The sequence below is a fragment of the Delphinus delphis genome, chromosome 4, assembly GCF_949987515.2.
Source record: "Delphinus delphis chromosome 4, mDelDel1.2, whole genome shotgun sequence".
Classification (NCBI taxonomy): Eukaryota; Metazoa; Chordata; class Mammalia; order Artiodactyla; family Delphinidae; genus Delphinus; species Delphinus delphis.
Genome location: NC_082686.1, coordinates 2,888,808 through 2,915,221, shown reverse-complemented (window position 1 = coordinate 2,915,221; position 26,414 = coordinate 2,888,808). Strand labels below are relative to the sequence as shown.

The following is a 26,414-nucleotide window of genomic DNA, read 5'->3' as shown; positions in this document are numbered from 1 at the left end:
GATGTCCGCCCTGACTCCTCCTGTTCAGCTCTGTAATGGACGTTTAGCCAGTTCACTGAGGCAAGACAAAGAAAGAAAAGGCATATCAGGTTAGAAAGGAAGAAATAAAGCTGGCTTTATGCACAACTGACATGATTGTCCACATATAGAAAATCCCAGAGTGTACCAAAGAACTTCCAGAACTAAATAAGTGAGTTTAATTAGGTCACAGGTCGCAAGGGCAACACATGGAAACCAATCCTATTTCTCTACCAGTAATGTACAATTAGAAACTGAAATTAAAGAGAAAATACCACTTTCGAGAGCTCCAAAAAAATGTAGGTATAATTCTAATAAAGCACATACAGAACCTTTATGTTGAAAACTATAAAATGCCCATGGAAGCAGTCAAAGGAAACCTAAATGAAGGGCATACCATGTTCATGGATTGGAAGACTCAACATAGTAAAGATGGCATTTCTCCTAAAATTGCTCTATAGCAATTACAATTAACGTTGTAGCAGGATATTTCTGTACATATAGACAAGTTATTTCTAAATTTTATATGGAAGTCAAAAGAACTAGACCAGCTAAAACAATTGTGAAAAGAAGAATAAAGTTGGAAGAATCAGTCTACCTGATCTTCTCAGTGGAGAAAGGTGGAGTTTCCAACAGATTGTCCAAGTTGGAACAATTGGACATCCACATGCAGAGAGAAGATCCTTGACCTAATCTCACATCCTTTACAAAGATCTACTCAAAATGGAGTATAGATCTGAAAGTAAAATTTAAAACTGTCCAACTGGTGTTAACCATACAGTGAAATATTATGCAGCCATAAAAAAGAACGAAGTACTGTTATATGTTACAACACTGATGAGCCTAGGAAACATCACGCTAAGTGAAAGAAGCCAGACACCAAAGGGCACATAGTATATGACTCCTTTTATATGAAACGCCTAGAACTGGCCAATCTGCAGAGACAGAAAGTAGATTAGTGGTGGCCTGGGGCCGGGGTTTGCTGGAAAATGGAGAGTGACTGCTGGCAGTTACAGGGTTCTCTGGGGGATGAAAATAGTATAAAATCGACTGTGGCGATGGTTGCACAACCCTGTGACTATGCGAAAATCCGCTGCACTATAAACTGGAAATAGATGAATGGTGTGGCGTGTGAGTTATATCTCAGCAAAGCTGTTACAGAAGACATTGCACATGTGCATGCTAGAACATTTTCATGGAAGTGTAGAACACATCTTTTAAATTTTTCCCCCCAGGCATCCGCTGTTTCCACTCTTAGCTTTGTTGTTTGAAAAATGTGAGCAGTCCACACAGGGCTCGGAAGGCACAACTTCTGCCAGCTTTGACGTGGACATCGAGAGCTTCGTAAGGAGGCAAGAGAAGGAAGGAAAGCCCTTCTTTTGTGAGGATCCAGAAACTGACAACTTAGTAAGTAACATACATGGTCTTAATTTTTATTTCTTCTAAATTTAATCTGTTCGATAAATTTTAAATTTCTAATTAGAACTTCAGATTGTCTGTGGCTCTGCCGAAGGGGAGAACTGTACAATTCGTGAGATAATTTTCCGTGTGTGACTTGAATGTCGCCAGGTCTCCAGCCTTCTCTGTTGACCCCTTCCTGTAATAATCCAACAGGATGGCTTGAGCCTGCATCCTGAGTGGGCTGGGGGTTCAGTCCCTCCTGTATGTTCAGGAAGGTCCACTGGGGTCGGCGTGCCCTGTGTCTTGCTTCCTGGGAACGTGTCTGGGCCCAGCTTCAGGTGTTGGCTCTTCCCCGATCGTGGACCACAACTTTGTTCTCCAAGACAGCTCTGTCTGGAGGCTGGCACTGGTGGTGGGTGACAGACTGTGGATGACTCGGAGTGGCCTGTGAGCACAGAGCAGGGACGGGCCTATCAAGGGACCGACACCCCTTACGGCCTCCCTTAGGCTTCCTGTCTGAAGCCAGCCTGGCTCACGCGGGTGCCCCCCTCCCAGGTCCAGTGCTCCAAAACCTTGGGTTCTCTGTGCTTCCCGACAGCAATGGAGAGTTCGTTGGGCTGACATCACTGCTATGCCCAAGGGGAGAGGCATCCTTCAGCACCGGGCAGCCCTGGCAGCCTGTGTCTGGGGCTGGATTCCCACTAGAGTTGGCCAGCTCCCAGACCAGAGCCCTAGGCCCCTCATCAGCAGGAAAGGGTCTTTGGAAAACTTTTCCCTGAATAAACTGCCTTGGTCTTAGGTGTTACTGTTTTTAATTTTTCATTAATATTCCACCCTTACAGCCAAATAGATTTTATAGGTGAGTTGTCTGACTTTGAGTCTGTCTCCTCGTCTTCGAAATGGGACCAACAGTGCCTGCCTTTTGGGGATGAGGGCCTGATGCTCTCTCTGCCTCCGCATCTCCGTATGCGGCCATCAGCAAGGAGGGAACGGGCGTAGCCAGCATGGGCCAGGCGGGCAGGGACCAGGGCTCTCCTGCCTGGTGCCCTAGCACAGGGCCTAGCAGAGCTTGGTGCTTAGTAGTCATTCTCACTACTCGCTGGCTGACTGGTTGATTCCACAGAGATGTGTGCACTGTCACCAGCAAGGTCACGGGGAAGGAGCTGAGTCTTAGGTTGCTCGTTCACAGGAAGTGGTGTTTATGGTAATGGTTCATCACTAGTGTCCGTTATCTACTGCTGGGAGACGAATTACCCCCAAATGTAGTGACTTTGTATAAAACGGAAGAACTTTTAGAAAAATTGTAAGAGAAATTCTTTAGGATCTGGGGCTAATCTAGGGGTAGGCATAGTTCTTAGACTTGATGCCCAAAGCAGAGTCCATTAAAGGCAGAGTTGGTAAGTTGAACTTCTTCAACATTAAGAACCACCCGGGAGGTGCGTACGGACTCATCCCCATTTACAGATGAAGGAGCAGTAGCGGGGAGAGGGTGAGTCGCTAGGTGAGGCCAAGGTCGAGGCCCGGCGGCTCCAGAGCTGTGACCGCCTCTGTCCCTGCAGCCACGTGGAGCCGAAACAACAAGCCACAGGTTGGTGGGGCTGGAATGCTTGGTGGTTCTGCGTAACATCTGGTGTCTTTCTCCTCCTGTTACTGGCGGTACAGGTGGCCTTGGCTGGCTCATAACCAAGCTGAGTCATTACCAAGCTCATAACCAAGGAGAGTCGTGTGGTGATAATGATAACTTACCGTCATGCTCCCTTTTTCTGGTCTGAAAGTCTTCATTTTCTTGCTTCTAGATGGTAAAAGCAATCCAGGTTCTGCGTATTCATCTTCTTGAGCTGGAAAAGGTTAATGAACTCTGCAAAGATTTCTGCAGTCGCTATATTGCTTGTCTAAAAACGAAAATGAACAGTGAAACTCTCCTGAGCGGGGAACCTGGCAGCCCGTACTCCCCTGTCCAGTCCCAGGTATTTACGGCGGGCCCTGTGCTCCTGCTTGGTCCCTGCAGCGTCGGCAAGGGTGAAACGTGCTGATGTCTGAGGCCGCAGCCCTTTCAGATTGTGGGGCTGCCCTCGGCTCTCCTGCTCTGAGGATCCTCTGGGTTTCTGAACGTGGCCTGTGCCGGGAATGTGTTCCCTCAGGCCAGAGAGAGAGCCCACCTGGGCTTCCTGGGTGAAAAAGGGAGGCTTCACTCTGTGTCCTGGATCCTGGACCCCATGTTTCTGGAGGCCAGTGTACCAGTCATTTCTTTCTAATTCTTTTTTTTTAATGAATTTTTAAGATTGTGGTAAAACACAACTAACACAAAACTTACCATTTTAACCATTTTAAAGTGCACAGCTCAGTGGCATTAAGCACATTCACATTGTTGTGCAACCATCACCACCGTCCTTTCCAGAACTTTCTCACCTTCCCAACCTGAGACCCTGTCCCCCTGCAACACTGACTCCTCACTCTCCCTCCCCCTCCCCCCGGCCCCTGGACCCCACTATCCTGCTTTCTGTCTCTGTGACCTTGACTAGTCTCGGTACCTCATGTAAGGGCAGTCATACCATGTTTGTCCCTTTGTGTTTGGCTTATTTTCCTTAGCATAATGTCCTCAAGTTCATCCATGTTGCAGCACTGTAATATTTAGCCATTCTGAAGGGGTGTAGTGACATTTCCTTGTGGCTGTGATTCGCATCTCCCTGATGGCCAGCGGTGTTGACCATCTTTTCATGTGCTTATTTCCCATCTGTGTATCCTCCTTGGTAGAAGGTCTGCTCGTGTCTTTTGTCCATTTTCTAATTGGATTTTTAAAAATGGTTGACCTTTGAGAGTACTCTAGATGCAAGTCCTCCATTGGATATATGGTTTGCCAGTATTTTCTCCAAGTCTCTAGCGTATCTTTCCATCCTCTTAACAGGGTCTTTTGCAGAGCAAACCTTTTTCATTTTGATAAAATCCCATTTATCAAATTTCCTTTTATGAGTCATACTTTCAGTGTCAAGTCGAAGAACTCTTTGCCTAGCCCTAGGTCCCAAAGATCTTTCTCTTATTTTTTTCCTAAAAATTTTACATTTAAATCCATGGCCCATTTTCAGGTTTGGGTTTTTTTGCCTAAGTTCGTCCATTTGCTCCAGCACCGTTTGTTGAAAGGGCTGTCCTTCCTCCGTGGAATTGCGTTTGCACGATTGTCAAAAACTAGTTGGTCATACTTGTAGGCCCTGTTGCTGTGTTCTCTGTTCTGTCCCATTGATCTGTGTATCTAGACCATATAGTCTTGATTCCTGTGGCTATAAAGTCTCAAAATCGGGTAGACCGATTCCTCCTACTTTATTATTTTTCAAGATTAGTTTAGTTATTCTAGTTCCTTAGTCTTTCCACATGAATTTTAGAATAATCTTGTCTATATCTGCAAAAAAATGTTCCTGAGGTTTTGACAGGAGTTGCCACCCAGGGGAGAGTTGACACCTTTACTGTGTTGACTCTCCCAGCCCACAGTCGCGGCGCTCTCTCCACTAATTTACTCTTCTGTGATTTCTTTCATCAGTGTTTTCTCGCTTTTGACATAAAATTCCTGCACACGTGGTTTTAGAATTATACCTAAGTATTTCACTCTTTTGCACAATCGTAAATTTATTATATTTTTAACTTCAGAATCCATGCCAATATGTAGAAATCCAGTTGATTTTTGTATCTTTATCTTGTATCCTGGGACCTGGCTGAACTTCCTTATTAGTCCGAGGAGATTCTTTAGGATTTTCTACCTGTTTAGTCTTGTCATCTGCAAATAGGGACAGTTCTGTTTTGTCCCTTCTGATCTCTACACTTTCTGTTTCCTTTTCCTGCCTTACTGCTCTGCTGGAACATCCAGGACTATCTGGAATGGGATTCAGGGGACATCTTTGCCTTCTTCCCAGTGTCGGGGGAATAGTGGTAGGTTTGTTTTTTTTTCTAGATGCTCTTTTTCAGGTTGAGGAAGTTCCCTTCTAGTCCTGTTTTTCTGAGAGTTTTTATTATGCTGAATTTTGACAAATGCTTTCCTGCATAGATTGATATGTGATTTTTCTTCTCTCACCTGTTAATGTGGTAGAGTTACATTACTTGATTTTTTTGAATATTGAGCAAGCTTTGCATTCCTGAAATAAACTCCACTTGGCCCTGGCATGTAATTCTTTTTGTATAGATTCCTGAATTTTGTTAAGCATTTTTGTGTCTATATTGAGGGATATTCGTCTGTAGCTATTTTTTTTTTTGTACAGTCTTTGGCTAGGTTTGGTATCAGGATAGTATAAGCTTCATAAAATGAATTGGAGAATGTTCCCTCCTCTTCTGTTTTCTGGAAGAAATATGTAGAATTGGTTAATTGTGTTAATTCTTCTTTAAATGCTTGGTAGAATTCTCTGGTGACACTACCTAGACCTGGAGATTTCTTTTTTGGAATTTTAAAATTACTAATTCAGTTTCCTTATTACTTAAAGGGCTATTCAGATTATCTGTTTCACGTTGGATTTTGTCTAAGACGTCAAATTTACGTGTGTCGAGTGGTTTACAGTAGTATTCCTTTTTCATCTTTTGATATCTTCAGGGTCTGTAGTGATCTCCCCTGTTTCATTCCAGATATCGGTAATTTGTTTTTTTTCTCTTTTTTTCTGTCCGTCTTACTAGAGGTTTGTCACTGTATTGATCTTTGCAAAGAAGCAGCTCTTATTTCATTGATTTTTCTGGTTTTCTGTTTTCAGTTTCATTGATTTCTGCTTTCATCTTTCTTATTTCCTTCCTTCTGCTTGCTCTGGTTCCATTCGCCTCCTCTTTTTCTAGGTTCTTAATGTGGGAGCTTAGAATACTGATTTGGATTGCTTAATTTTTATCCTGACCAAGTTTATGTAGCAAGCTTCACGTAGACCTAGCAAAGCTTATACGTTCAAGTGGATGTGATAGCCCACAGGGTAATTGTCTTTGAAGGCTCTCTACTTAGGCTGTTTAACCGTTCAAGCATCTGGGTGCCTGCTGTGTGCCAGACCCCGTGCTGGATGCCGGGTGCGGAGGTCCGCCCCTCGCCGGCTCCCAGTCCAGCCGTCACAGGAAATGGATACATTGGCCCATTTGCATCTGACTTCAGATGGGTAGATTCTCCGACATGGTGTTTACGGACACTTGCATGGAGCCTGCAGTAGGCCAGGCCCAGACCCAGCACCCCACAGACGTGGACACTGGGGGCTCCGGCGTGCTCTGTGCTGTGGGAAGGGCAGGTACAGGCTGTGCCCCCAGGGGGGCTCCCCAGCCTGTGGCATCATCTTTTGAATAGCTCATCCTGTCCAGGAGGCTTTGGTTCTTGGAAAACTCTGAGCCAAGTTGAATGGAGAAGGTGTGTGACTCGATCAGGTGATTTTAGTCTTCCTAGTTATACCTCCAGGGCTGTAGGGTGTTTAGTATGCGGAGGAGGTGAGAGATCATCTTTGGAAGCTAAGCTGAAACTAATACCTCAGTGTTGATCACATTTAACACGCAGTCAGTTCGGCACCTCTTGCTTCCAGATACGTCTGTAACGCAAGCCTTACGAAGGCTTGTCCTCTGATGATGCTCTTTGCCTCAAGCGTCTTTCCTTTACTGATGATGCCATTATGCCACGTGTTTTGGAGTTTTAAACATGGGTTTTCTGTCTTCTGATAACATAACCCGTTCGCTGTGTGTTCATGACTTACAGCAGGTTCAAAGCGCCATCACAGGCACTCTCAGCCCCCAAGGAATCGTGGTACCAGCATCCGCTCTGCAGCAGGGGAGCGTCACCATGGCAACAGTGGCAGGTATGACGACAGAAAAAGGGACACTTGCCTCGAGCTTTTGCAGAAAGAAGGCCTTTATATTAGAATGAAGAAGTGCATCAGCGTGGTTTCTAATTAATGCCAGTTCCCGATACAGGAGTGTCAATGTCTAGAGCTCCTTGAATGCCTGGTTCTTGTTCGTTCTCAGTAACAAATATTTTATACAAATTGTGTTTCCCTCTCAAAAAATATTGGCAGGAAAGGTTTTATATGGGAGGTGAAAACATATAGCAAAAACGAACAGAAATTTTCAAATAACATAGTTTTTAATTGTGCTCTTAGCAGCACCTGGAAAACCTTAAGCAGCGTCAGAAGTCGATGATAAGCAGGTGGAAATGCAGCCTCAGCGTTAGTGTTACTTGTCTCGGATGCACCAGGGAACTCTGGAATCCGTCCTCTTCCTGTGATGGTTTTTCTTGTACGTTGCACATACAGAACCATCATGAAAATGGAATGGGCACAGAAGGAGGGGGAGAAAGTAAACTAAAACCCTCCCCATAATCACACAAAGGGAAACCTCCGCAGGAAGATGAAAGCACGTTGGATGGAAAAAATAACTAGAATAAAAATATTTGTTATCTAACACCTTTGGCCAAGTCCTTTAATACGTGCCAGGAAATGGAGGCGAGCGAAGCAGGGGACTCACAGACCACCCCCAGCCGCCCGCCCTGTGCTGTCTCACGAGGAGCCCTGGCTCACGCGCCCCCCACCGCCCAAGTGAAGCGTCAGCCAGCCAAGTGCTGCTGCCGTTCGAAATGATTTTCAGAGCTCATCAGCTACAGATTTTGTTCTTCGGTGAGCACACCGAGAAGAGCGGTTATAACCGTTAGGACTGGAGAGTGATTCAGCTTTTCGTGTTCCTTTCTAGGGGGCACGGTCTATCAGCCGGTCACAGTCGTCACTCCCCAAGGCCAGGTGGTGACACAGGCGCTGTCGCCCGGCACGATCCGGATCCAGAACTCCCAGGTCCGTGAGCTGGCCCCGCGGGGTGCTTGGGGGTGTGTTAGCACAGGGACGGGGGCACAGGCGGCCCGGGCTCCAGCCGTCCCCTCGGCGTGAAGGCCATGCGGGCGGTCTCCAGTTAACCTGAATGTCGGTGTCGTGCGTTTTCTTCACGGTTCATCTTCCACATTGTTGCAGAGTTCAGAGAAGCCTAAGGAAGGAGGAAAAGGTCCCTCCCCGCGAGGGGCCACTGCTGTCCCGTCTAACGCGGGGCTGTGTGGTTGTCTCCGCTTCAGCAGGGCGGAGGCTGCGTAGACGCACCCTGCCCGGACCCCCGGACGTTCACCCCGACCCAGGCCTCCAGCTGAGGGGGTGGGCTTGGGCCGGCAGAACGCCAGCGCTGGCAGTGCCGCGACGTGCCCCGACCTGGGGGTCGTCTTACCCTCCCTGTGCCTTTGTGGTAACGCGAGACCAGTCCCCTCTACGTTCTAGGGATATACACACACATTTTTTTAATGTTTTACACTTAGCTAGGTTTAAATCAGAAGCAGTGTTTTCGCCGTCAGTTCTTACTGAGACCATTGATTCATTCTTTATGTTATTCTTTGTCTTTGGCCTGCACAGATGCTTGGTACATCCTCCTTAACCACTTTGAGGCCCGGCGTTGGGGATGTCAGTGTTTTCTTAAATCAGAAGCAGGTGTGAGAGGGCCTGGGGCAGGGGCCGCCTGGGCACACCTGAGGCCAGGACACGAGGTGGCCCCCAGGCCCAGCCACCCAGCGCCGGCCCGCCATCCCTGGCCAGCCCGCCGTGCCTGAAGTTTTCCATTTACAGTGGCTGGAAACAGAAAGCTGGTTTTCAGAGCGTTTCCTGGCCTCACAGTGAACTGTTTTTAGCGGAAGGAAACACTGTGAAGTCCAGTGCTTGCTTGTACAGTGGAGGCTCATTCGTTCTGCTGTTTAAGGAAGAATTTACATAGCAGTTTACATAGCAGACGTGCAGAGTTTGGGTCACGTCCGCGGAGCCCCTGCTCCCTGAGGCTGCTGGCCAGGAGCCGCCTCTGCTCTGGTCCTCAGTGACCCCGCAGCCCACCCTGCACTTGTCCCCTCCCAGTCACAACCCTGGTGTCTGTCCCTTGCAGGGCGGCAGGGCTGGGGAGCTGGAGAGACAAGCCCCGCGCAGGGCGGGCGGGGGGTTTCACAGAAGAGTAAATAGACAGGCTGGGGCCCGGCTGGGGCCTTCTGTGACCAGGGAGCCCACGTGTGTAGGTACGTGATCCTGCAGAGCTGTTGTGGTCACTCCGGGCGTTTTTCCTTCTCATTTGGCCGACGTCTGGGTTCTTGCTGGGCTGCAGGTAGTTAGGGTGAGTCCCTCAGCAGTGACGGCTTCTGTGTTCTAGAAACTGGAGGTCAAGAGAGCGCGCGGTTGTCTCTGACGCGCACGGCGGTGGCCGGCCCCTCCCCGCGCCGGGCGCATTGGCCACGGGGGCGTTTTCTGACCTGGCGCCGGTCACACGGAGGAGCCGGACGCTCTTCCTGGGCTGCGCCACCTCTACAGAAGGGTCCCCCGTTGTGCTCGCAGTACATACTCATTTAAAAGCATTTTTTTCCGAGAAAATAAGAAGTAGCCAGGGCAGTGAGACTCCACTGATTTCTCCTCGCCCCACCCTGCTCCCCTTTCCCGGGTTAGTCTTATTTGTACAAAACCGTTATTCGTATGGGTCGGGGTTGTGCTGTTGTCTGACGTGTGACAAGTTTTCGCCTCCTTTTCGCGATTTACAGTGATGCTTGACTCTCTGGTATCAGGTCGCCCTGTGCCCGCGTTGCTGAGAGGCCTGGACCAGACTCACAGCAGCCCCCACCCTCACCTTCGCTCCCCTTGGGTGACCGCTTTCAGGCCTCCTGGCCATTGCTTCTGCTGTTCCCTCCGTGTTTGAAATAAAATCCCCTCCCCTAACTCACCCGTACAACCTGTAGCTTGGGCTTTCTGTCCTGCTGGGGGCTGTGCTCTCTCCCGTCCCCTCCCTGGCCAGGATGCCGTCCACGTAGACACAGTGCAGCTGATGCGTTTTCATTGTGAACATCCTCATGAGCGTGTAAATGCTGGTTTCTGCTGAGCTGCGTGTGTAACCGTGACCACGCTGCGGGAGGTAGCAGCTGGGTTCTCCCCCACCCACCCCTGCACAGTTTCCACGGCGTCGGCGGCTGAATCCTCACGGATGCCTAGCATGCTTTCAGTGTCCCTGTCAGGTAGCTGGTCGGGGCCGCGTGGCCTCGGGGCTCTCGGCCTCCTGGTCTCCACCTCGGCCGGGCGTCGTGCGTCGGGCATCCGGCGCGTCACCCTGAGGAGCCCCTTCTCCGCGAGCCCACGTCTTCTACTTTCTAGGCTTCACGGCCCCTTCGAGAACTTGCAGAGAAAACATGTGTGGGAGGTGCCTCGTGTTGGGACTTAGCAAACCTAGAAGTGACTTGGTCTCATCCTTGACACGCAGTTGGTTTGCATGTATGATTCCAGGTCGGGAAGGGGCTCCCCGGGTGCCGTCAGTGTGTCCTAGCAGCCGTGCTGCCTTCGAGGAGGTCAGCGTGGCTCCGCTTTCCCGTCTTCGGTGTTTTCTCCTCTGTCAGATGCGTCTCTTTCCCCTGAGCTTTTGGCGCGGGTCTTGTTTGTCGGCTGCGCTGGGCACTGCCAGGGACCTCGTGTCCTTGAGGCTGGGACATTTTCCTGACCTCTCTGTGACAGCCCCGCCCCCGCCCCCAACCTGCACATTCTCTCCTTCCAGAGCCCTTACTGATCGGACGCTAGACCTTCTGAACCGAGTCTCTTGATTTTTCTGTATTTTTATATTTGTATTCCCATTGTCTACTTTCTATCTGCTTTCGAGAACTTGCCTTTTATCTTCCAACGCATCTGTTAGGTTTTACATTTCAGTGTGGTTGTAATTTCTGAGGCTCCTCTTTGCCCACTGTGCTCTCCTACCCTTGGTTCACGGATGGTTTATCTTCCAACGCATCTGTTAGGTTTTACATTTCAGTGTGGTTGTAACTTCTGAGACTCGTCTTTGCCCACTGTGCTCTCCTGCCCTTGGTTCACGGATGGTTTATCTTCCAACGCATCTGTTAGGTTTTACATTTCAGTGTGGTTGTAACTTCTGAGACTCGTCTTTGCCCACTGTGCTCTCCTGCCCTTGGTTCACGGATGGTTTATCTTCCAACGCATCTGTTAGGTTTTACATTTCAGTGTGGTTGTAATTTCTGAGGCTCCTCTTTGCCCACTGTGCTCTCCTGCCCTTGGTTCACGGATGGTTTATCTTCCAACGCATCTGTTAGGTTTTACATTTCAGTGTGGTTGTAACTGCTGAGGCTCCTCTTTGCCCGCTGTGCTCTCCTGCCCTTGGTTCACAGATGGTTGGCACGTGCTTTGCTTTCTGCACTTGCCCTGTTTCCCCCACGCACGTCATACCATTCATTTGCTTTGCTGTTGGCTTTTTGTGACGGAGGCGTTCAGGTGTTTGGGGGCAGTTGGCTGTCCTTCTAAATGTAAACACAAGGCACTGGAATGCTCTTTGGCGCTCGTCAGGTGCTGCGCTTTGGCGGGCCGGCTCCTCTGTGGCCTGGCCTCCAAATTCTGCGCTCCCTCGGCCTTTTCTTCCTTCATTTCCCCGGAGCAGGACTCTGATCTCTTGCTTGGGGCGGAAGCATAGTTGCAGGGGCAGGAGTGGGCGGGGTCTCCCACCTTGTGTGCAGATCTTCTTCACCCTCGTTCTGGCCTCGCCCCTCCTCCCACCCTCGAGCTATGCTCGGTCTTCAGCCTCTGGTCTGTTTCTTTGGGAAAGAGACCCCGAGTCTCTGCAGGGCTGGGGGCAGATCAGTCACCCGCAGAGAATGATGGGGAGTGGTATGGGGGCCCCACTGCTCCTTAAATGGGTTTTCACCCAGTTTCCTAGGCTTTAAATCCCCCTGCCACGCGCAGGCTCAGCTTTGCTGGAGGGCGGTGGGCCGGTTGGCCGGTCCCCCCGCAGGCCCTCGGCTTCGTTGGCCTCCCCAGGCCCCCTTGGTGGCATCTGTGAGGTCGAGTCATGTGGCCAGCTGTCACTTTCCCTGTTCATGAGTCCACATTTGTTTTAACCCTGCACAAAAAAAGCAACACTGAAAATGAAATACATGTCACATTGCATGAAGAAGGTCATGTATTAAATTGAGGCAAACGCAGCAGACAGGTTCCATTTTGGCCCTAGTGGAACTAGTTTTAAAAGCCCATTTTTCATTCTTTTTCCCGTTGCACACAAGTGTGAGCATACAGGCATTTGCTTAATACTGTTCAGTCCTTGGGGCTTCCCCGGCGGTTCAGTGGTAGAGAATCCGCTTTCCAGTGCAGGGGACACGGGTCCGGTCCCTGGTCGGGGAACTAAGATCCCACATGCCGCGGGGCAACTAAGCCTGCGCACCACAACTACTGAGCTCACGCATCGCAACTAGAGAGGCTGTGTGCCGCAAACTACAGAGCCCACGCACCCTGGAGCCTGCGCGCCACAACTACAGAGCCTATGTGCCCTGGAGCCTGCGCGCCACAACTAGAGAGAAGCCCGCGCGCTGCAACGAAAGATCCCTCGTGCCTCAACTAAGACCCAACGCAGCCAAAACTTAATCAACCTTTAAAAAAAAATACTGTTCAGTCCTTTAATGAACAAACACATGCATTCCAGAAAACAGTTATGCCCTTAGTAATAATCTTAGGTTTTAAGAAATTTTAGTTAGTGGTTGTAATGTCTCCTTTAAGTCATAAATTCTGTCTGTTTAGATGCTGGTGTTCAGTCTTTTAAAGAATTATCCAAAATGATGTAAATCTAGAGGAAGAACAAATAATAGATACCTCTCCAAAATAAACTTCCAAATCCTGTAAATGATGTTTATGACTGTATTATACTGAAACTGACCTACAGAAGTTGATGCGTATTTATTGATTTTTCTTTTTTTTTAGTACATCTTTATTGGAATGCAGTTGCTTCACAATGCTATGTTAGTTTCTGTTGTACAACAGAGTGAATCAGCCATATGCACACATGTACCCCCATATCTCCTCCGTCTTGAGCCTCCCTCCCTCCCACCCTCCCTGTCCCACCCCTCTAGGTGGTCACACAGAAGTTCTAAGGTAAAGCATGGATCACAGTGGAGAGGTCCCGATGTGTCTGTGTGGAGGCCCCAGCGCGGGGTGTTGGTTTTCTCCCTGGTCTGGGGGATGAACGCCACTGGCACCATCTCTGCAGCCCCTGGCTGGACGCCTGGGGCATGATGCTCTTTCCTCGTGTTTGTGTGAGCGGACGGACGCTCATCTAAGGGGACTTACACACGTGTCCTCTCCTTCCGAGATGGAATGAACAGGCTGTATCTCAGGCTCTTCTCAGGGTGAGGGGGGCAGTGTCTTGAGTGGCCGTGGAGCCGTCTGGGCAGAGGTCATCGCCTTGGCCCCTCTGCTCTGTGGTCGCTCTGTCTGCACTTTGTGTGTTTCTTTCTCTCCTGGCTGGGCTCCTCTAGTTAGTGGCCCTTCCAGCTTCCCTGTCCATCCTTGTCGGTTGCTTGAATCCTGCTCCAGGCCAGGAAATGGGCTGTTGTCTCATCTGTCGCCAGAGGAGACAAGCTGAGGACAAGTGTGTGCGAGGGCGGGGCTCGGCTGCGTGCAGGGTGGGACACTCGGGGCTTCTCGGTGCCTGTCCCACCTGCATCGCCAGACAGGGGGCCCCTGCGCGGCTGAGACGCGAGTGTAAAGGGTTACAACGCGAGGGGCCACATCCTCGGAAAATCAGCCCTACGGGGTCCCAGTGTTTATGCCTTTCCTGTAAATAAGACGTAGCTGTAAGATCCTTGGTTATTCTCTACACCTGCACTCATAAGCTACTTGGGTATGTCATCATTTTCTATGCTTTCTAACGTTATTTTTCAATTGTTTAAAAGCTTCAGTTACAGTTAAACCAGGATCTCAGCATCTTGCATCAAGATGACGGTTCATCTAAGAACAAGAGGGGGGTCCTGCCGAAGCACGCCACCAATGTGATGAGGTCCTGGCTCTTCCAGCACATCGGGGTGAGGACACACGTGCTCTGCAACTAGCCAGACCTCCGTGATGCTTTCTTTCTGGCTTATTTTCTAGAAAAAATGGACTTATGTGGGCTGGTAGGCCTGGGTTTAAGAATCGGTGTTCTGTTGACTGTCCATGATGGGTCGAGCACAGGACAGAAGGGAGGGTTACCCAAAAGCTGGTGACAGGGAGTAAGTTCAGCCGCTGTTAACGGTACGCGCCCGTGAGAGAAACTGCCCGTGGAGGGTGCCTGCGGGGAGGTGAGGTTGATGAGAGAAGTGGGCAGAGGAGAGGTGCTCTAGGGCAAAACCTTGGAAAGTAGCGGTTTGATACGTGGGATTTGGGAGGGAGATGAGGAGTCGAGCTTGTGGACGGAGGGGCGGCACGTGGCCGTGACCGTGAAGGGGAGCTTGGTGTGCCTTAGGCTGCGCGCCCCCTTTCCTCACCTGGACCTCGGCACGTCCCCCTGAAGCCGTCCTGTCTCAGGGTGCACGCTTGCCCACCGATTTCTGGGGAAGGCTGGCTGGTTCCCCGCCTGAACCCAGTCCCCACGCCCCCGACCTCGGGGGAGGGTGTGACCGCGAGTAGCTTCCAGGAGTGACAGCCTTCTCGCTGCTGCTGTGTTGGGAAGGACCGGGCTGGCCCCGGGGGGCGCGGTAGGATGGAGGTGGGAAGGTGGGCGCACCGCTGGGGTACGGCCTGTGCGGGCAGAGGGAGGGGCCCAGGCGGCGTGCGGGCGGATGCGGAGGTCCAGAGGGTCTGGAGGGCCGGGAGGGAGAAACCCCTTTCCGCGGACATGTCCATCCGCAGCCCCGGCCCGGCCGCTCCTGAGGGCTGAGCTGGTCGGCCCGGACCTGCGCCTGGGCGTCAGCGCTGCCGTCACCCACTGCGGCCGCGTCCTCACTGCCCCGGCCTCCCCGCCTCCACCCCGTGCGCCGTGGTGCCCTCGGGTCTCCGCAGCGCCCCTTTGCCCCTGGGGGCGCCCCCCGCCCGGGCTGCGGCCGCGTCCGTGCCTGGGCGCCCGCCTCCATCCTCACCCGGCTGTTGCCTCCAGTCCCCCTGGGGTTTGGCCCTGGTCGCTGCTGAGACCCCTTCCTCTGCCCGGAGCTGGGTTCTGCGGGCTGTGCCCCGGCCCGGAGGGGGCGGCTCACGTGCCGCGGGAGAACGCGGTCGTCATCGGCAGTGCGACCCCGCCTAGAAGCTGGTCCTAGCGAGGGTCACGCGCAGTGGAGACGTTTAGGGACAGAATGTTACAGTGCTGTTTGCTGCCATGATGGGAGATGGGCTGGTGTGCGCGTTAGGGAGGTTGTACAGCGAGTTAGCACGATAAGCGAGGGCCAAAAGCACTAGGAAGCTGTAGGTACGTGGACGTAAGTGGAAAAGTAGAACGTACGTGTTTCTAAATACATTGTGAGTATTACAACTGATAAATGTGTCTGTAATGTAGTGATTGGACTACAACACAAGTAAGTGGTGGAATTGGCTATTTTCCTGTTAAGTTTCCTTTAATGTTTTAATCATTTCTAAAATAGACCCTTCTCAGAGGTTCAATTAAAATGCCTCTTTTTTTCCTATGAAGCATTTCCTGTGTCTTCTTCTTGACCTCATTTCTCTGAAATACTGTCCTTTCCTTGTAGTTTTCCTGACACTCTAGGCAGCACTCACTACTGTTTTGGTGGGTTTTTGTTTTGTTTTGTTTTGTTTTGTTTTCTGGTTTGTGTACTTGCTTCCTGCCCCCTTTTTATTTTACGAGCCTTTTTTTTTCTCAGTACGCAGACCTCTCACTGCTGTGGCCTCTCCCGTTGCGGAGCACAGGCTCCGGACACGCAGGCTCAGCAGCCATGGCTCACGGGCCCAGCTGCTCCGCAGCATGTGGGATCTTCCCGGACCGGGGCATGAACCTGTGTCCCCTGCATCGGCAGGCGGACTCTCAACCACTGCGCCACCAGGGAAGCCCCTATTTTACGAGCTTTTTAAAGGACAAGAACAATATTTCTGTTTCCATAAACTCTCCCTTGGGGCCAGATGCTCACCTATAGAATGAAAGTGAGTCACTGTGGGTTAGTGTGAGGAGTGGGACCACTGCTGTTGAGATAAATGCGGTTATATATCCCAGAAGGCATAGTGCCCTTCCGGACACACGGAATGTTCGCTTAAAAAGCAAAAGAGACCCCCACCTCCTTACTTTGTCGGTGCCAGTCACTCCCTGGGGTCCTGCTCGGTGCAAAATAAGGGCCTTCAGTGCGTGCACGTTTTAGAGTGAATGTCGTACTGGTTTCTACAGGCAGATGGTAACCGGCCTTGGAGAAGTTGTTTGTTACTGCAGATAGAAAGTGTTTTCCTCTGGTTCGTCTGTGAATTTTGGTACAAGCGTACTGCACTTTATTGCACTTCTCAGATGTTCGTTTTTCACAAACTGAAGGTTGTGGCAGCCCTGCGTGGTCACATCTATCGGTGCCATTGTTTCCAGCAGCGTTTGCTTACGTCATATCTCTGTGTCACATTTTGGTAATTCTCTCAATATTTCAAACTCTTCCATTATTATTATATTTGATATGATGATCTGTGCTCAGTCATCTGTGATGTGACTTTTGCAAGAAGGCTCAGATATGGTTAGCATTTTTTAGCAATAAAGTATTTTAAAATAAGGTATGTACATTGTTCTATTAGATGTAATGTTACTGCACACTTCATGGACTACAGTAGAGCCTAAACATAACTTTTATATAACATTTTTGGAAACACAAAAATTCGTGACTCGCTTTATCGCAATATTCTCTTTACTGAGGTGGTCTGGAACTGAACCTGCAGTATTTCCTAGGTGTGTCTGTATTTATTATACTTCTGGCTTTTTCTGAGTGAAATATTTCGGTCATACGTGAAATGAAGAGTAAATAGCAGACACCCCGTCCCCAGCCCTCAGTTCGGTTCTCTGCCAGCCGCACACGCGAGTCTAGTGACGCCGTAGGTGACACCCGTGCATCCGTGTCAGCTCATGCTGGCGCTTCCCGTGACGGAAACGTGTCGCCTGAATGTGGCGGCCTGGAGCAGCCCCATCCGCTTCCTGCCTCCTCTTGTTCAGCCGGCCCAGGATGCGGGGAGGGTGTGCACTGCCCTGCTCAGTTTCCTCATCGTAACATCACGGTGGCGGCAGCTCTGTGTCCGTGAGGAATCAGTGAATCTCCGTAGGATGTACAGGGGTGACCTGCGCGCTCTGTCTTGCTGTGGGTCGAAACTCAGCCATTTATCTGCTTTAAATGGATGCGGTTTATGGTCCTTGAATTACACCTGTAACATTGATGCAAAGCCATAGATTGTGTCGGGTGCTTAGGGCAGCAGCTGGTGCAGCCCAGGAGCCCCTCTGCGTGCCCCGCGCCCTTCCCCTCGCCGTGGCCTTTGAGTGTGCGGACTCCTGTCTGCGTCACACCTCTGCCTGGGCTTTCACTAGCTGCTGCAACACCTGTGTTCTGGGGCTGCTGGGAGAAAGGCTTCATTTGCTTTAGGCATTTCTGGGAAACATGATGAGACTGAAGCTAGGTTTTAGCTGCGAGCACCCTTGACGCCGGTTTTTACTAACGATTGTTTGTGTGCCTCTGTTTCACCAGGATGATCTTGAGTTCCTTTTTAAAAGCTGGAGCTCACGGTGACCCTTCTTTTTATTTTCAGCATCCCTACCCGACAGAAGATGAGAAAAAACAGATTGCTGCTCAGACAAATTTGACGCTACTCCAGGTGAACAACTGGTAAGCTGCCCCTGCTTTCCGAAACGGTGCCGTCCGCACGGCGGAGCGCCTGCAGGCCTCACGCCAATAGGTAGTAGATTTTGGTTGAAGTACATGAGTTCTTTTAACTAGCATTCCTGTGTTATCAGAGTCTGGAATCGGGGGCAGCCAGGTAAGCGTAAATCACACACTTTCACCTTAAATTTTCAATGCTCGGGACCCCACTAAGGGCCTTTGGCCGACATCCCCCTCCCTCGATTAGAAATGGGTTTCTCCAGGGCATTAGCCAGCGCCCCTCACCCCAGCCTCCACTCACAAACACCACGTTTCTGTGGACGAGCTCCTCTGGGCGGTGGACGGCCGAGGTGCGTTCCCCTCACCCCGGTGGCCCCTCCGCACCCCTCACACCTTTTGAAACCCGTGTCACTTGTTCAGCAGTGACTGGGGGAGGGAGTCCCATGGCCGGCCGGCCGCGCGGTGGTCCTGCCCCACAGGAGGCCTCAGGGTCCTGAGAGGGAAGCGTTTCTTTAGGAAACACCCTGTTCTGCTTCTCGTGTCACATGGCAGTGTGGACACTTGGACCCTGACCGTGACGGTTCCCCTCACACAAGAGGCGCTCACATCACTGAGCGGCGCTGAGGTGTGGGTGTGCGCTTGCGTTCTGCTTGCAGTCATTGGCCTCATTTTTATTTACTTCTTATTCAGATGTAGGAATTGATTTCAGGTTAATGAAATTGGCTCGCGTAAAAGAAAAGGAAATACAGATTCTACCACTTGTAAACATTGTTATCTTTTCATTTTAACTGTTAAAATTTAAACTTGAAGGTCAGGTGAGTTCCAACATAAATGATAAATTCTTCCGTTTTGGGCAGTTGTGTATGCAGGAGGTGTGCTTTGGCGTCGCATCAGGTATTTCCAGTATCTTGCACTTGGGCCAGTACTTTTTACTTAGCTAGCCGTAATAGACCATACCCTTTGAATCAGCTCCTGTTAGACCTTTTAGATAGAGTGTTAACAGGAGTTCAAAAGTTTCGAGTACTGTGTGGCTGTGAGTTTTGTAATGTCTTAACATGTTCTCCGTTATTTTCCTGCGGTCCCACGTAGAGACTGTGTCTGGTTTAGTGATGGATGGATTGAGGGATGAGAGACGCAGAGGTGCGTCTCTGGATGTTCTGGTGTGTTTATCGCCAATCAGCCTTCTCCTCGCTATTTGTTCCTCATTCGTGGGCTCCCTGCCCTTCCCTAAGTTGCTCCTCTGCTGTCTTAAGAGAATTGTCTTATCTAGAAGGTTTGACCTCAACTTTTAATTTTGAAATTCATCACAGTTTAAAACATGACTTTTATAAATTCTAAACTTTCTAAAGTCTTTTAGTTAATATTTGAAGCTATTTTTACCTCTTCTGACTTTCTTTCCTTTTATATTTGCAAATATTATATCTTGGAGCGAGATTGGACAACACTCATCGTTAGCTTAGGCCTCTGCCTCGTAGCAGCTTTGACAAAGATGGATAAAGAGACAGATTGAAAGGTAGCAGCGGGTGCCCCTTCCCAGGTGGCGCTGGGGTCGGCGGTGAGCTTCCGGGGAGTCCAGCTCACGCTCAGCTGCAGGGACCAGAGATCGACGCTGAACGAAGCTCTGAGGCGCCAGCCCGGTCATTTGTATTTTTAGAATATGTCCTAGTGCAACTGTAGATGTTTTTGAATCTTAGGACTTTGAAGTTAGGCAACCTCAGAGCCAGACATCTGTCCACACTCAGGGCTTGGCCGGGTGGGACCCTCAGATAGGAGACGCACAGCCTGCAAGGCCTCGGGCGTCACGACTGCAGGGCGTGTAGTTTTGCTGCTTTGACCTTCCTCTTCCTCAGAGAAAATCATGCCGCATTCACAACGTTGACAGTATCATCAGTGTCATTATGAATAGCAGTTTCACCGACAGGGAGACGTCGGTTACAGTGGAGGAAAGGCCCCATGGAAGAGCTGGTCTGTATTCAGATGAATCACTTTAAAAGCAGCCCTGTTCTCTGGACATTTAGATAATATGCGTGTCGTCACCGAGTGCTGCTTCTAACAGGGAATACGTGTTCCTGCTCGTGTGGTTCGTCAGGCGGGCCTGTGACTGCCTTGGGCGACCTCGGAAAGGCCGTTTTGACCTGTTTCCTGCTCGCAGGTTCATCAATGCGAGAAGACGAATCCTGCAGCCGATGTTGGATTCTAGTTGCTCAGAAACTCCAAAAACAAAGAAGAAAACTGCTCAGAACAGACCCGTCCAGAGGTTTTGGCCCGATTCCATCGCCTCAGGAGCCGCACAGCCAGCCGCCAGCGAGCTGACCGTGTCCGAAGGTGGGGACCGGGCCCGGGCCTGTGCCCTTGCAGCCGGTGGGCGGCCGCTGTCCTGGGGGCTGGGGGGGGTGTGAGGCTGTGAACCAAGGGCAGGCAGTGGTCGTTCTGCATCTGACCACGAGAGAGCGCTGGTCCCGGTGCTTGTTAGGGGTGCAGGTGTGCCCGGGAGAGCCGGGTCCCAGGCCAGTCCCCCGAGGTCCCTCCCGCCTCTTTCTGTCCCTCCTGCTTCGGTGCAGCGAGTGGACGTGTCGTGCGCTCACCGCCTGGCGCTTCACCCTTTCTGTCCCTGCGGCCCTCACCCAGCTGTTCTTCTTCCCTTTGCCCCGCGTCCCCTCATCACGGGCCGCTGCTTCTGTGTTTAGTTGACGAGCATCTTCTGTGTGTGTGAGTTCCTCACACTTAAGATGGTTGTGTGTGTGTATTTTTAAATGTAATAAGTTGTGTTATTATCGCATTCTTACCTTCTCGTTCTCCTCTTACGTTTTCCGCTCAGCAGTTTACTGTTACTCAGTTGGGAAAGTTTGGGGCCATTATTTCTTCAAATATATTTTCTGAGCTCCCCTCCCCCAGGGGCTCCAGTTGCCCCTATGATAGGGCGTTACAACTCACACAGTTACTGCTGCTTTCTCCAGGATTTTGGATTCTTCTTCTCTGTTTCGTCCTGGATAGTTTCTCTGTTTCTATTCTTAAGCTTCCCCAGTCTTGTGTTCCGCGATGTTTGACCTTGCGCTAATCCCGTCCCTGTGTCTTTCATGTGGGACGTTGTCTAGAAGCTCCGTGGGAGCTTTCGTATCTTTCACGGTCTACTGAAGTTTTGAACAAACAGCACACAGTCTCCAGTGACTGTTTTGATGACCTCCTCTGCTACTTGTAACATCTGTCAGCTCTGGGCTTGTTTCTGGTGACTGAATTCTCATTATGGGCTGTTTTCCTGCCTGTTTGCGTGCCTGGTAATCTTTGACTAGAGGCCAGACATTGTGGGTGTGACCTTATCGGGGGATGGGTGTTTCCGTGTCGCTCCGGGTCTCCCTGAGCTATGTTCTAGCGGTCAGGTTACTGGGCACTCTCTGATCCTCTTGGGCTTTGCTTTTGCAATTGGTTCTTGCCTGGTGGTCCCGGCAGTGCTGGGTCCTGGCCTGCTTTTCCCCCTCGACAGAGGCAAGACCTGTCAGTGCCCGGCCCAGGGCCTGTGCTCCAGGGTGTGTCCAGTCCAGCTCTGCCAGCTCTGGACACTGTGCTCTGTGATCTCTGGGGCTGATTCTCTTCCTGGCCTCGGTTGTTTCCTGCGCACATGCACTCATCTGTCCTCTGCCGATGCTCAGGGTGTCCCAGAGCCGGGCTGGCCCTGGGCTCGGAAGGGGCCCCTCACGGGATGTTTCTGTAAAGCCTTGGCTTCTTTATTTGGGTTTTGATAGGCAGTGGCTTTACCTTCATACTTAGATCATTTGTATTTTCCATTTTTGTTTTCCTTTTTAATTCAAGGATTAGTTAGAAAGGTTTTTTTCCTCTCTCTCTCCCCCTCCCTTGCCCCGCTCCTGGAAAAGGCAATACCTATCCACTGGGGAAGAACTTCAGGCAAGGATATCCAGTGAGAAGTACTCTTTCCTCCACCCTGGCTTCTTATCTTCTCCAGAGACAACCCTTAGTACCAGTTTCCCGTGGAGGCTCCCAGTGCGTGTCTGATGCCGTGGTCTGTGCACAGACAAGAATGAATGCATGAATGAATCATTTTTAGAAGTTTCCTAAGCGTAACGCTACATGAATTATGTAAACCCCAGATGACACCTTCTTGCTTTCTTCACCCGCTGGTGCTGTGCAGATTTTTATGGACGGGCACGTGTGACCCACCATGTGGGGTTCCCTAGCGCAGCGCCGTCCTCGGCCCAGCGTGTCTCATCGGCGTCCCGCTCGCGGGCCCTTGGTGCTCTCCCCCCTCCGCTGTTGGCTGGGGGAGCAGGAACGCGTGTCGCAGGTTCTTGGTCTCCGTCTCAGACCGGCCTGCCTTCCTCTGACCCAGTCCTCCCGCCCCGTCTCCCCGCTTTGTTGTCTCGAGGCCTCTCCCCCGTGTCCTGGGTCTCTTGTCCTCTGTGTGGCGCTCGCTCTGCACCCCGGGCATCTGTGCCCTTTACCGTCCTGACCCTCGGACCCTCTGTAGACTGAGAGCTTAGCCGCGCAGGGTCTGGGGCCCATCCTAGAGACACGGGTCCTTAACTCCCTGCGGATGGTCCCAGGAATGGGCAGGGGGCTTCGCGGGAGGTCAGGCAGCCCGGCCCCACAGGTCGAGGGGTAACAGTTGGCATCCGAGCGCCGATGGTGTGGTGACAGCCGCCTTGTGCCGCAGGAGCCGTCGTGACCATCACCGCCCCCGTGGGCATGAACGTGGACAGCCTGCAGTCCCTGTCGTCGGACGGGGCCACGCTGGCGGTACAGCAGGTGATGATGGCCGAGCAGAGCGAGGACGACTCGGTGGACAGCACGGGGGACGGCGGGGCGGCGCTGGCGCCCGGCCACCTGGGCGGGCTGGTGCTGGAGAACAGCGACTCCCTGCAGTAGGGCCGCCGCCCCGCCTTTTATAGTTGGCACAGCAAACATTTTACACAGTTTTATTTCTAATATGTTTTATATGTAGGCATAGAAGAGTGCACTTTTGTATTTCCTAGTAAGCTTCCAGGGCGTCTTTGCTGGTGCAGCGACTTCTTTCAAGGTGTGTGTGTGTGTGTGTGTGCGTGCGTGTGTGTGTTTTTAAGGAAATTCTTTCAAGGTTTAACGCTAAAAGTATGATGAATGACAGACCCCCTCCCCCGCCCCCTGAACCCCCGACTAGATTAAGGAATAGTGCTGCCATTCTCTAGAAGATCATGCAGTTTTAATTTAGCTCTGTGGCGAAGGCAGGTCTCAGTGGGCTGCTTTATTGACGGAGCCCGCGGACTAGGAAGCAGCTTCTGGCCCTGAAAAGTGCCGGTGTGAGGCGGATGACAGCACACAGCAACAAACCGCGTGCGACCTGGCGGCGAATGTATGGCGAGTTAAATGTGGTTCCGTTCGCTCGTGTTCCGTGAGCCTGTGTCATTTGCTGTATGTGAAAAGAAACTCCTATTTTTACCTTGCTGGAATTATTGGATAAAAAGCTATTTTTATAAATTCGTTATGAATTGGATTATGACTATATCGAGGATAAAATTTCTAGAGGAGAAACAGTACCTGCTTACTGTCTCAATTTGGAATGTTCTGAATTGACCAAATTTGACGAACCTGCCCAAAGTTAGCTAGCATTCCATGGCTCTCTGCTATCCCAGGGTAGCAATTTACATTTACTCCTATAAAAGAAACACCTATTTAATGAAGGTTTGATATCTTCAAATTTTAGTCTGTCCGTACGTGCTCAGATTGCATCCCACACTTATCTTAAACAAACGTCTAAAGGTACTTGCTAGGAAGAGCTTAGGTAGCCAAGAACTGGTAGCCAGTGGTCAGTTCAAAGCTCTTACTGACATATTTCAGTCTAATTTAAATTTGACCACAGTTAAATGGTTAGTGTACCATGTTAGCTGGGTGTTGTTTTAGAATTTTTTAGTCAGCCATATGTTACGTGTAGAATGTTTATGATAAACTAATATGAAGTGTCCTCTATCCCGCTGGCTCAGAGCCGGGGTAAAGAGCAAGCCCTCGGCTTTGTTCCACGATTAACAAACATCCCCTGCGGGACGGGAACGAGTGGGGCCTGGAGGACGGGGTGACGGTGGCCCTCCTGCCGCCGCGTCTCACGCTGGTCCTGGGTCTGTGTTCTCTCCTGCACGTGGTCCTTCCCTCTGACTCGATCACATCAGATCTGGAGTAGTGTTGGGACTTCGGTTCCTGGTGACCAGACGAACCGCAGAGCAGACTGGGTTTGTTTCCTTGGGTTTTGATTTGTTTCTGTTGGTTTGCTTTCAAGTGGGGCTTTTCCTCAGAGAGGAAGCAGAGGCCCTGGTTTCACGGAGGAAATCTTCGTGTTACCGTCAAGCTCAGCGCACTTCTCAAGGACAGTCTTACGGTCGGGAAGGTCGTCAGCTCCTGAGAAGCAGTGACAGTAACTGGTTGTGGACCAAGGCTACATGGGGGTATTCTGAGCTGGTGCACGTTGTTTTCTGGAACTGACTTTCCCCCCCCGAAATTATTAATAATTAAAGTTACTCATAGGAGAGCACTTCCTAGGTAACTCAGAAGGAAGCAAGAAACACACAGGAATTTCTTTTAAAATATTTCAGGAGGTTTAAAAGAAAAACTTGATTCTCGACTCTTTTGGGGGAGAAAATAACATTATAAAGCAGCTATTGCGTCCCTCATTTGTAAACAATTTCAAATATTTTAAGTCAAGTCTACACCAGTTTAAAAGATCATTTGAAGTCCAACGAAGTTAGAATTTAAGACGAGGCCCTGTGGAAACCGGCCAGCCCCGCCCTCCCACCTCCCTCCCTTCGCCTCCCCCCCCACCCCCCCCGCGCCCCCCCATCCCTCTGCCCTTGGGCTCAGATCAGTGACAGGGGCAGGTGGTCGCTCCAGGTCCCCGTTTCCCTGCAGCAGAAATCCTGTCCCGGGATGCGTGCTGCACAGGCCACGGCAGTGCTCACACGGGGCCGCGTGGGGGTCCAGCCGTCGGTGCCCGGGGTCTCGGCCACACTCCCTCCAGCCGAAGTCTGCGTGCTGCTCGCCACGGTCAGAGGACAAGGATGAAGCCCACTCGAGAGAGGGCGCTCTGGACACAGCCTGAGGTTCCTTTAAGCCCTTCCCCTGAGTAACCAAGGGGATTTGAAACAACCCGACAGGCAGACTGTTAACCGCTGCCCGGCGTATTGGTGGTCACTTGGTCCCTAATAAATACCCGTTTTCCAGCCCTCGGATTTTTGAGAGCATCTGTGAGAGCACGACCCGTTGAGCTTTCATTTTAAATGAACAAATTCGACCTTGACTTTGCTTTTGTTAAATTCTTTCCCTGTGAAGGATGCTTTTGACGGTGGTTTGAGACCCAGGTTAAGCGTGGTATGTTACCTGCGGCTCAGCTTGCGAGCCGGTAGCGGATGGCTGGTCCGTGCCCTGGCCACGCTCCAGCTGCTGCACTAACGGAGCTTTCCGTGTCTTGATTCCAGAAATAAGACAGTGTAAGCATTTATCCAGCATGCAAAGTGAGATGGGCCCCGGCCCCAGCTTGCTCACAGACCACAGAGCCCTGATGCTGGAACCTCAGCCCCAAGGGTCCCGGGAGTCATCTCTGCATAACCTGCCCGTGACCCGACTCTTACCTGGGCGACAAAGTGTTGGAGCACTTTTTCTTTTAGACAAGCTCAGACATCCCCGGAAGGTGAGAACGGTCCACCTCTGGCAGTTAGGGACAGGAATAACTCCGCCGTCCTCCCGTTTCCGTTGTTTGGTCTATGAACTGACAATCTTTAAATGTGAATACTGTAACAATTGTTTTCTCGGATTGTTGTCTTTGAAAGGGATTTTTGTGAAGCAACTGATCTATCAAAGCAAAAAAATTAAAAACAGAAACATGCTTCATGGACGTTTTATTTTCTAGAGTCCGTGTCACCGCAGCTGCTTTTCCATTTTGAGAACAACGTTCAGATGTTGGCGTGTTTGCTGGTGGCGCTTGGGGTCCGCGGTGAGCCCCGCGCATCCTTAAAATGAGGGCCGCACCGCCCTGGCACGTTCGGGCCCGGTTACATTTTCAAGAATCTTTTCTAAGTTTCTTCAGGTCGTCATTGGTTTTCCAGGAGAAAAACTGGAAAGTTTTTACTTGTTTTTTATTGTAGTTCGCCACAAATCTAATTACTTTGATAGTAATGAGAAAATGATTCATTCGTAAGGTATTGCCTTTGATGGTTCACGTTGTCACATTACCCGCCAGAGCAGTTGCCGGACATACTGAAGGGGGGTGTCCACTGAAACACTGGCAGAGAGTTTTAACTCCCAAACCGTTTATACTTACAAGCTAAAGTCAGCAGACTTAAGTGATTTTGTAAAGTGCATCTGAAATCGTGAACTTGGCTGGAATGAGGAGTGACAGCTATGAAATGTGTTGCTCCCAGACATTGTTCGGATCCATTTGACGGAAAAAGGGAGTCACCCTCCT

At 50.7% G+C, this 26,414-nt stretch overlaps 1 protein-coding gene across 3 annotated transcripts in view; it reads left to right on the top strand.

The window, feature by feature from the left end:
• Nucleotides 1-26,210, top strand: part of PKNOX1 (PBX/knotted 1 homeobox 1) — a 51,591-nt gene extending 25,381 nt beyond the window's left edge. For all 3 annotated transcript variants that reach the window (XM_060010262.1, XM_060010264.1, XM_060010265.1), the window contains 8 exons: nt 1,254-1,425; nt 3,216-3,386; nt 7,109-7,208; nt 8,095-8,192; nt 14,117-14,245; nt 17,907-17,983; nt 20,130-20,302; nt 22,644-26,210. In XM_060010262.1, coding sequence (XP_059866245.1) covers nt 1,254-1,425; nt 3,216-3,386; nt 7,109-7,208; nt 8,095-8,192; nt 14,117-14,245; nt 17,907-17,983; nt 20,130-20,302; nt 22,644-22,855 — 1,132 coding nt within the window. In that variant the 3' untranslated portion in view covers nt 22,856-26,210. The remainder of the gene's footprint in view (nt 1-1,253; nt 1,426-3,215; nt 3,387-7,108; nt 7,209-8,094; nt 8,193-14,116; nt 14,246-17,906; nt 17,984-20,129; nt 20,303-22,643) is intronic.
• The last annotated feature ends 204 nt before the right edge of the window (nt 26,211-26,414 follow it).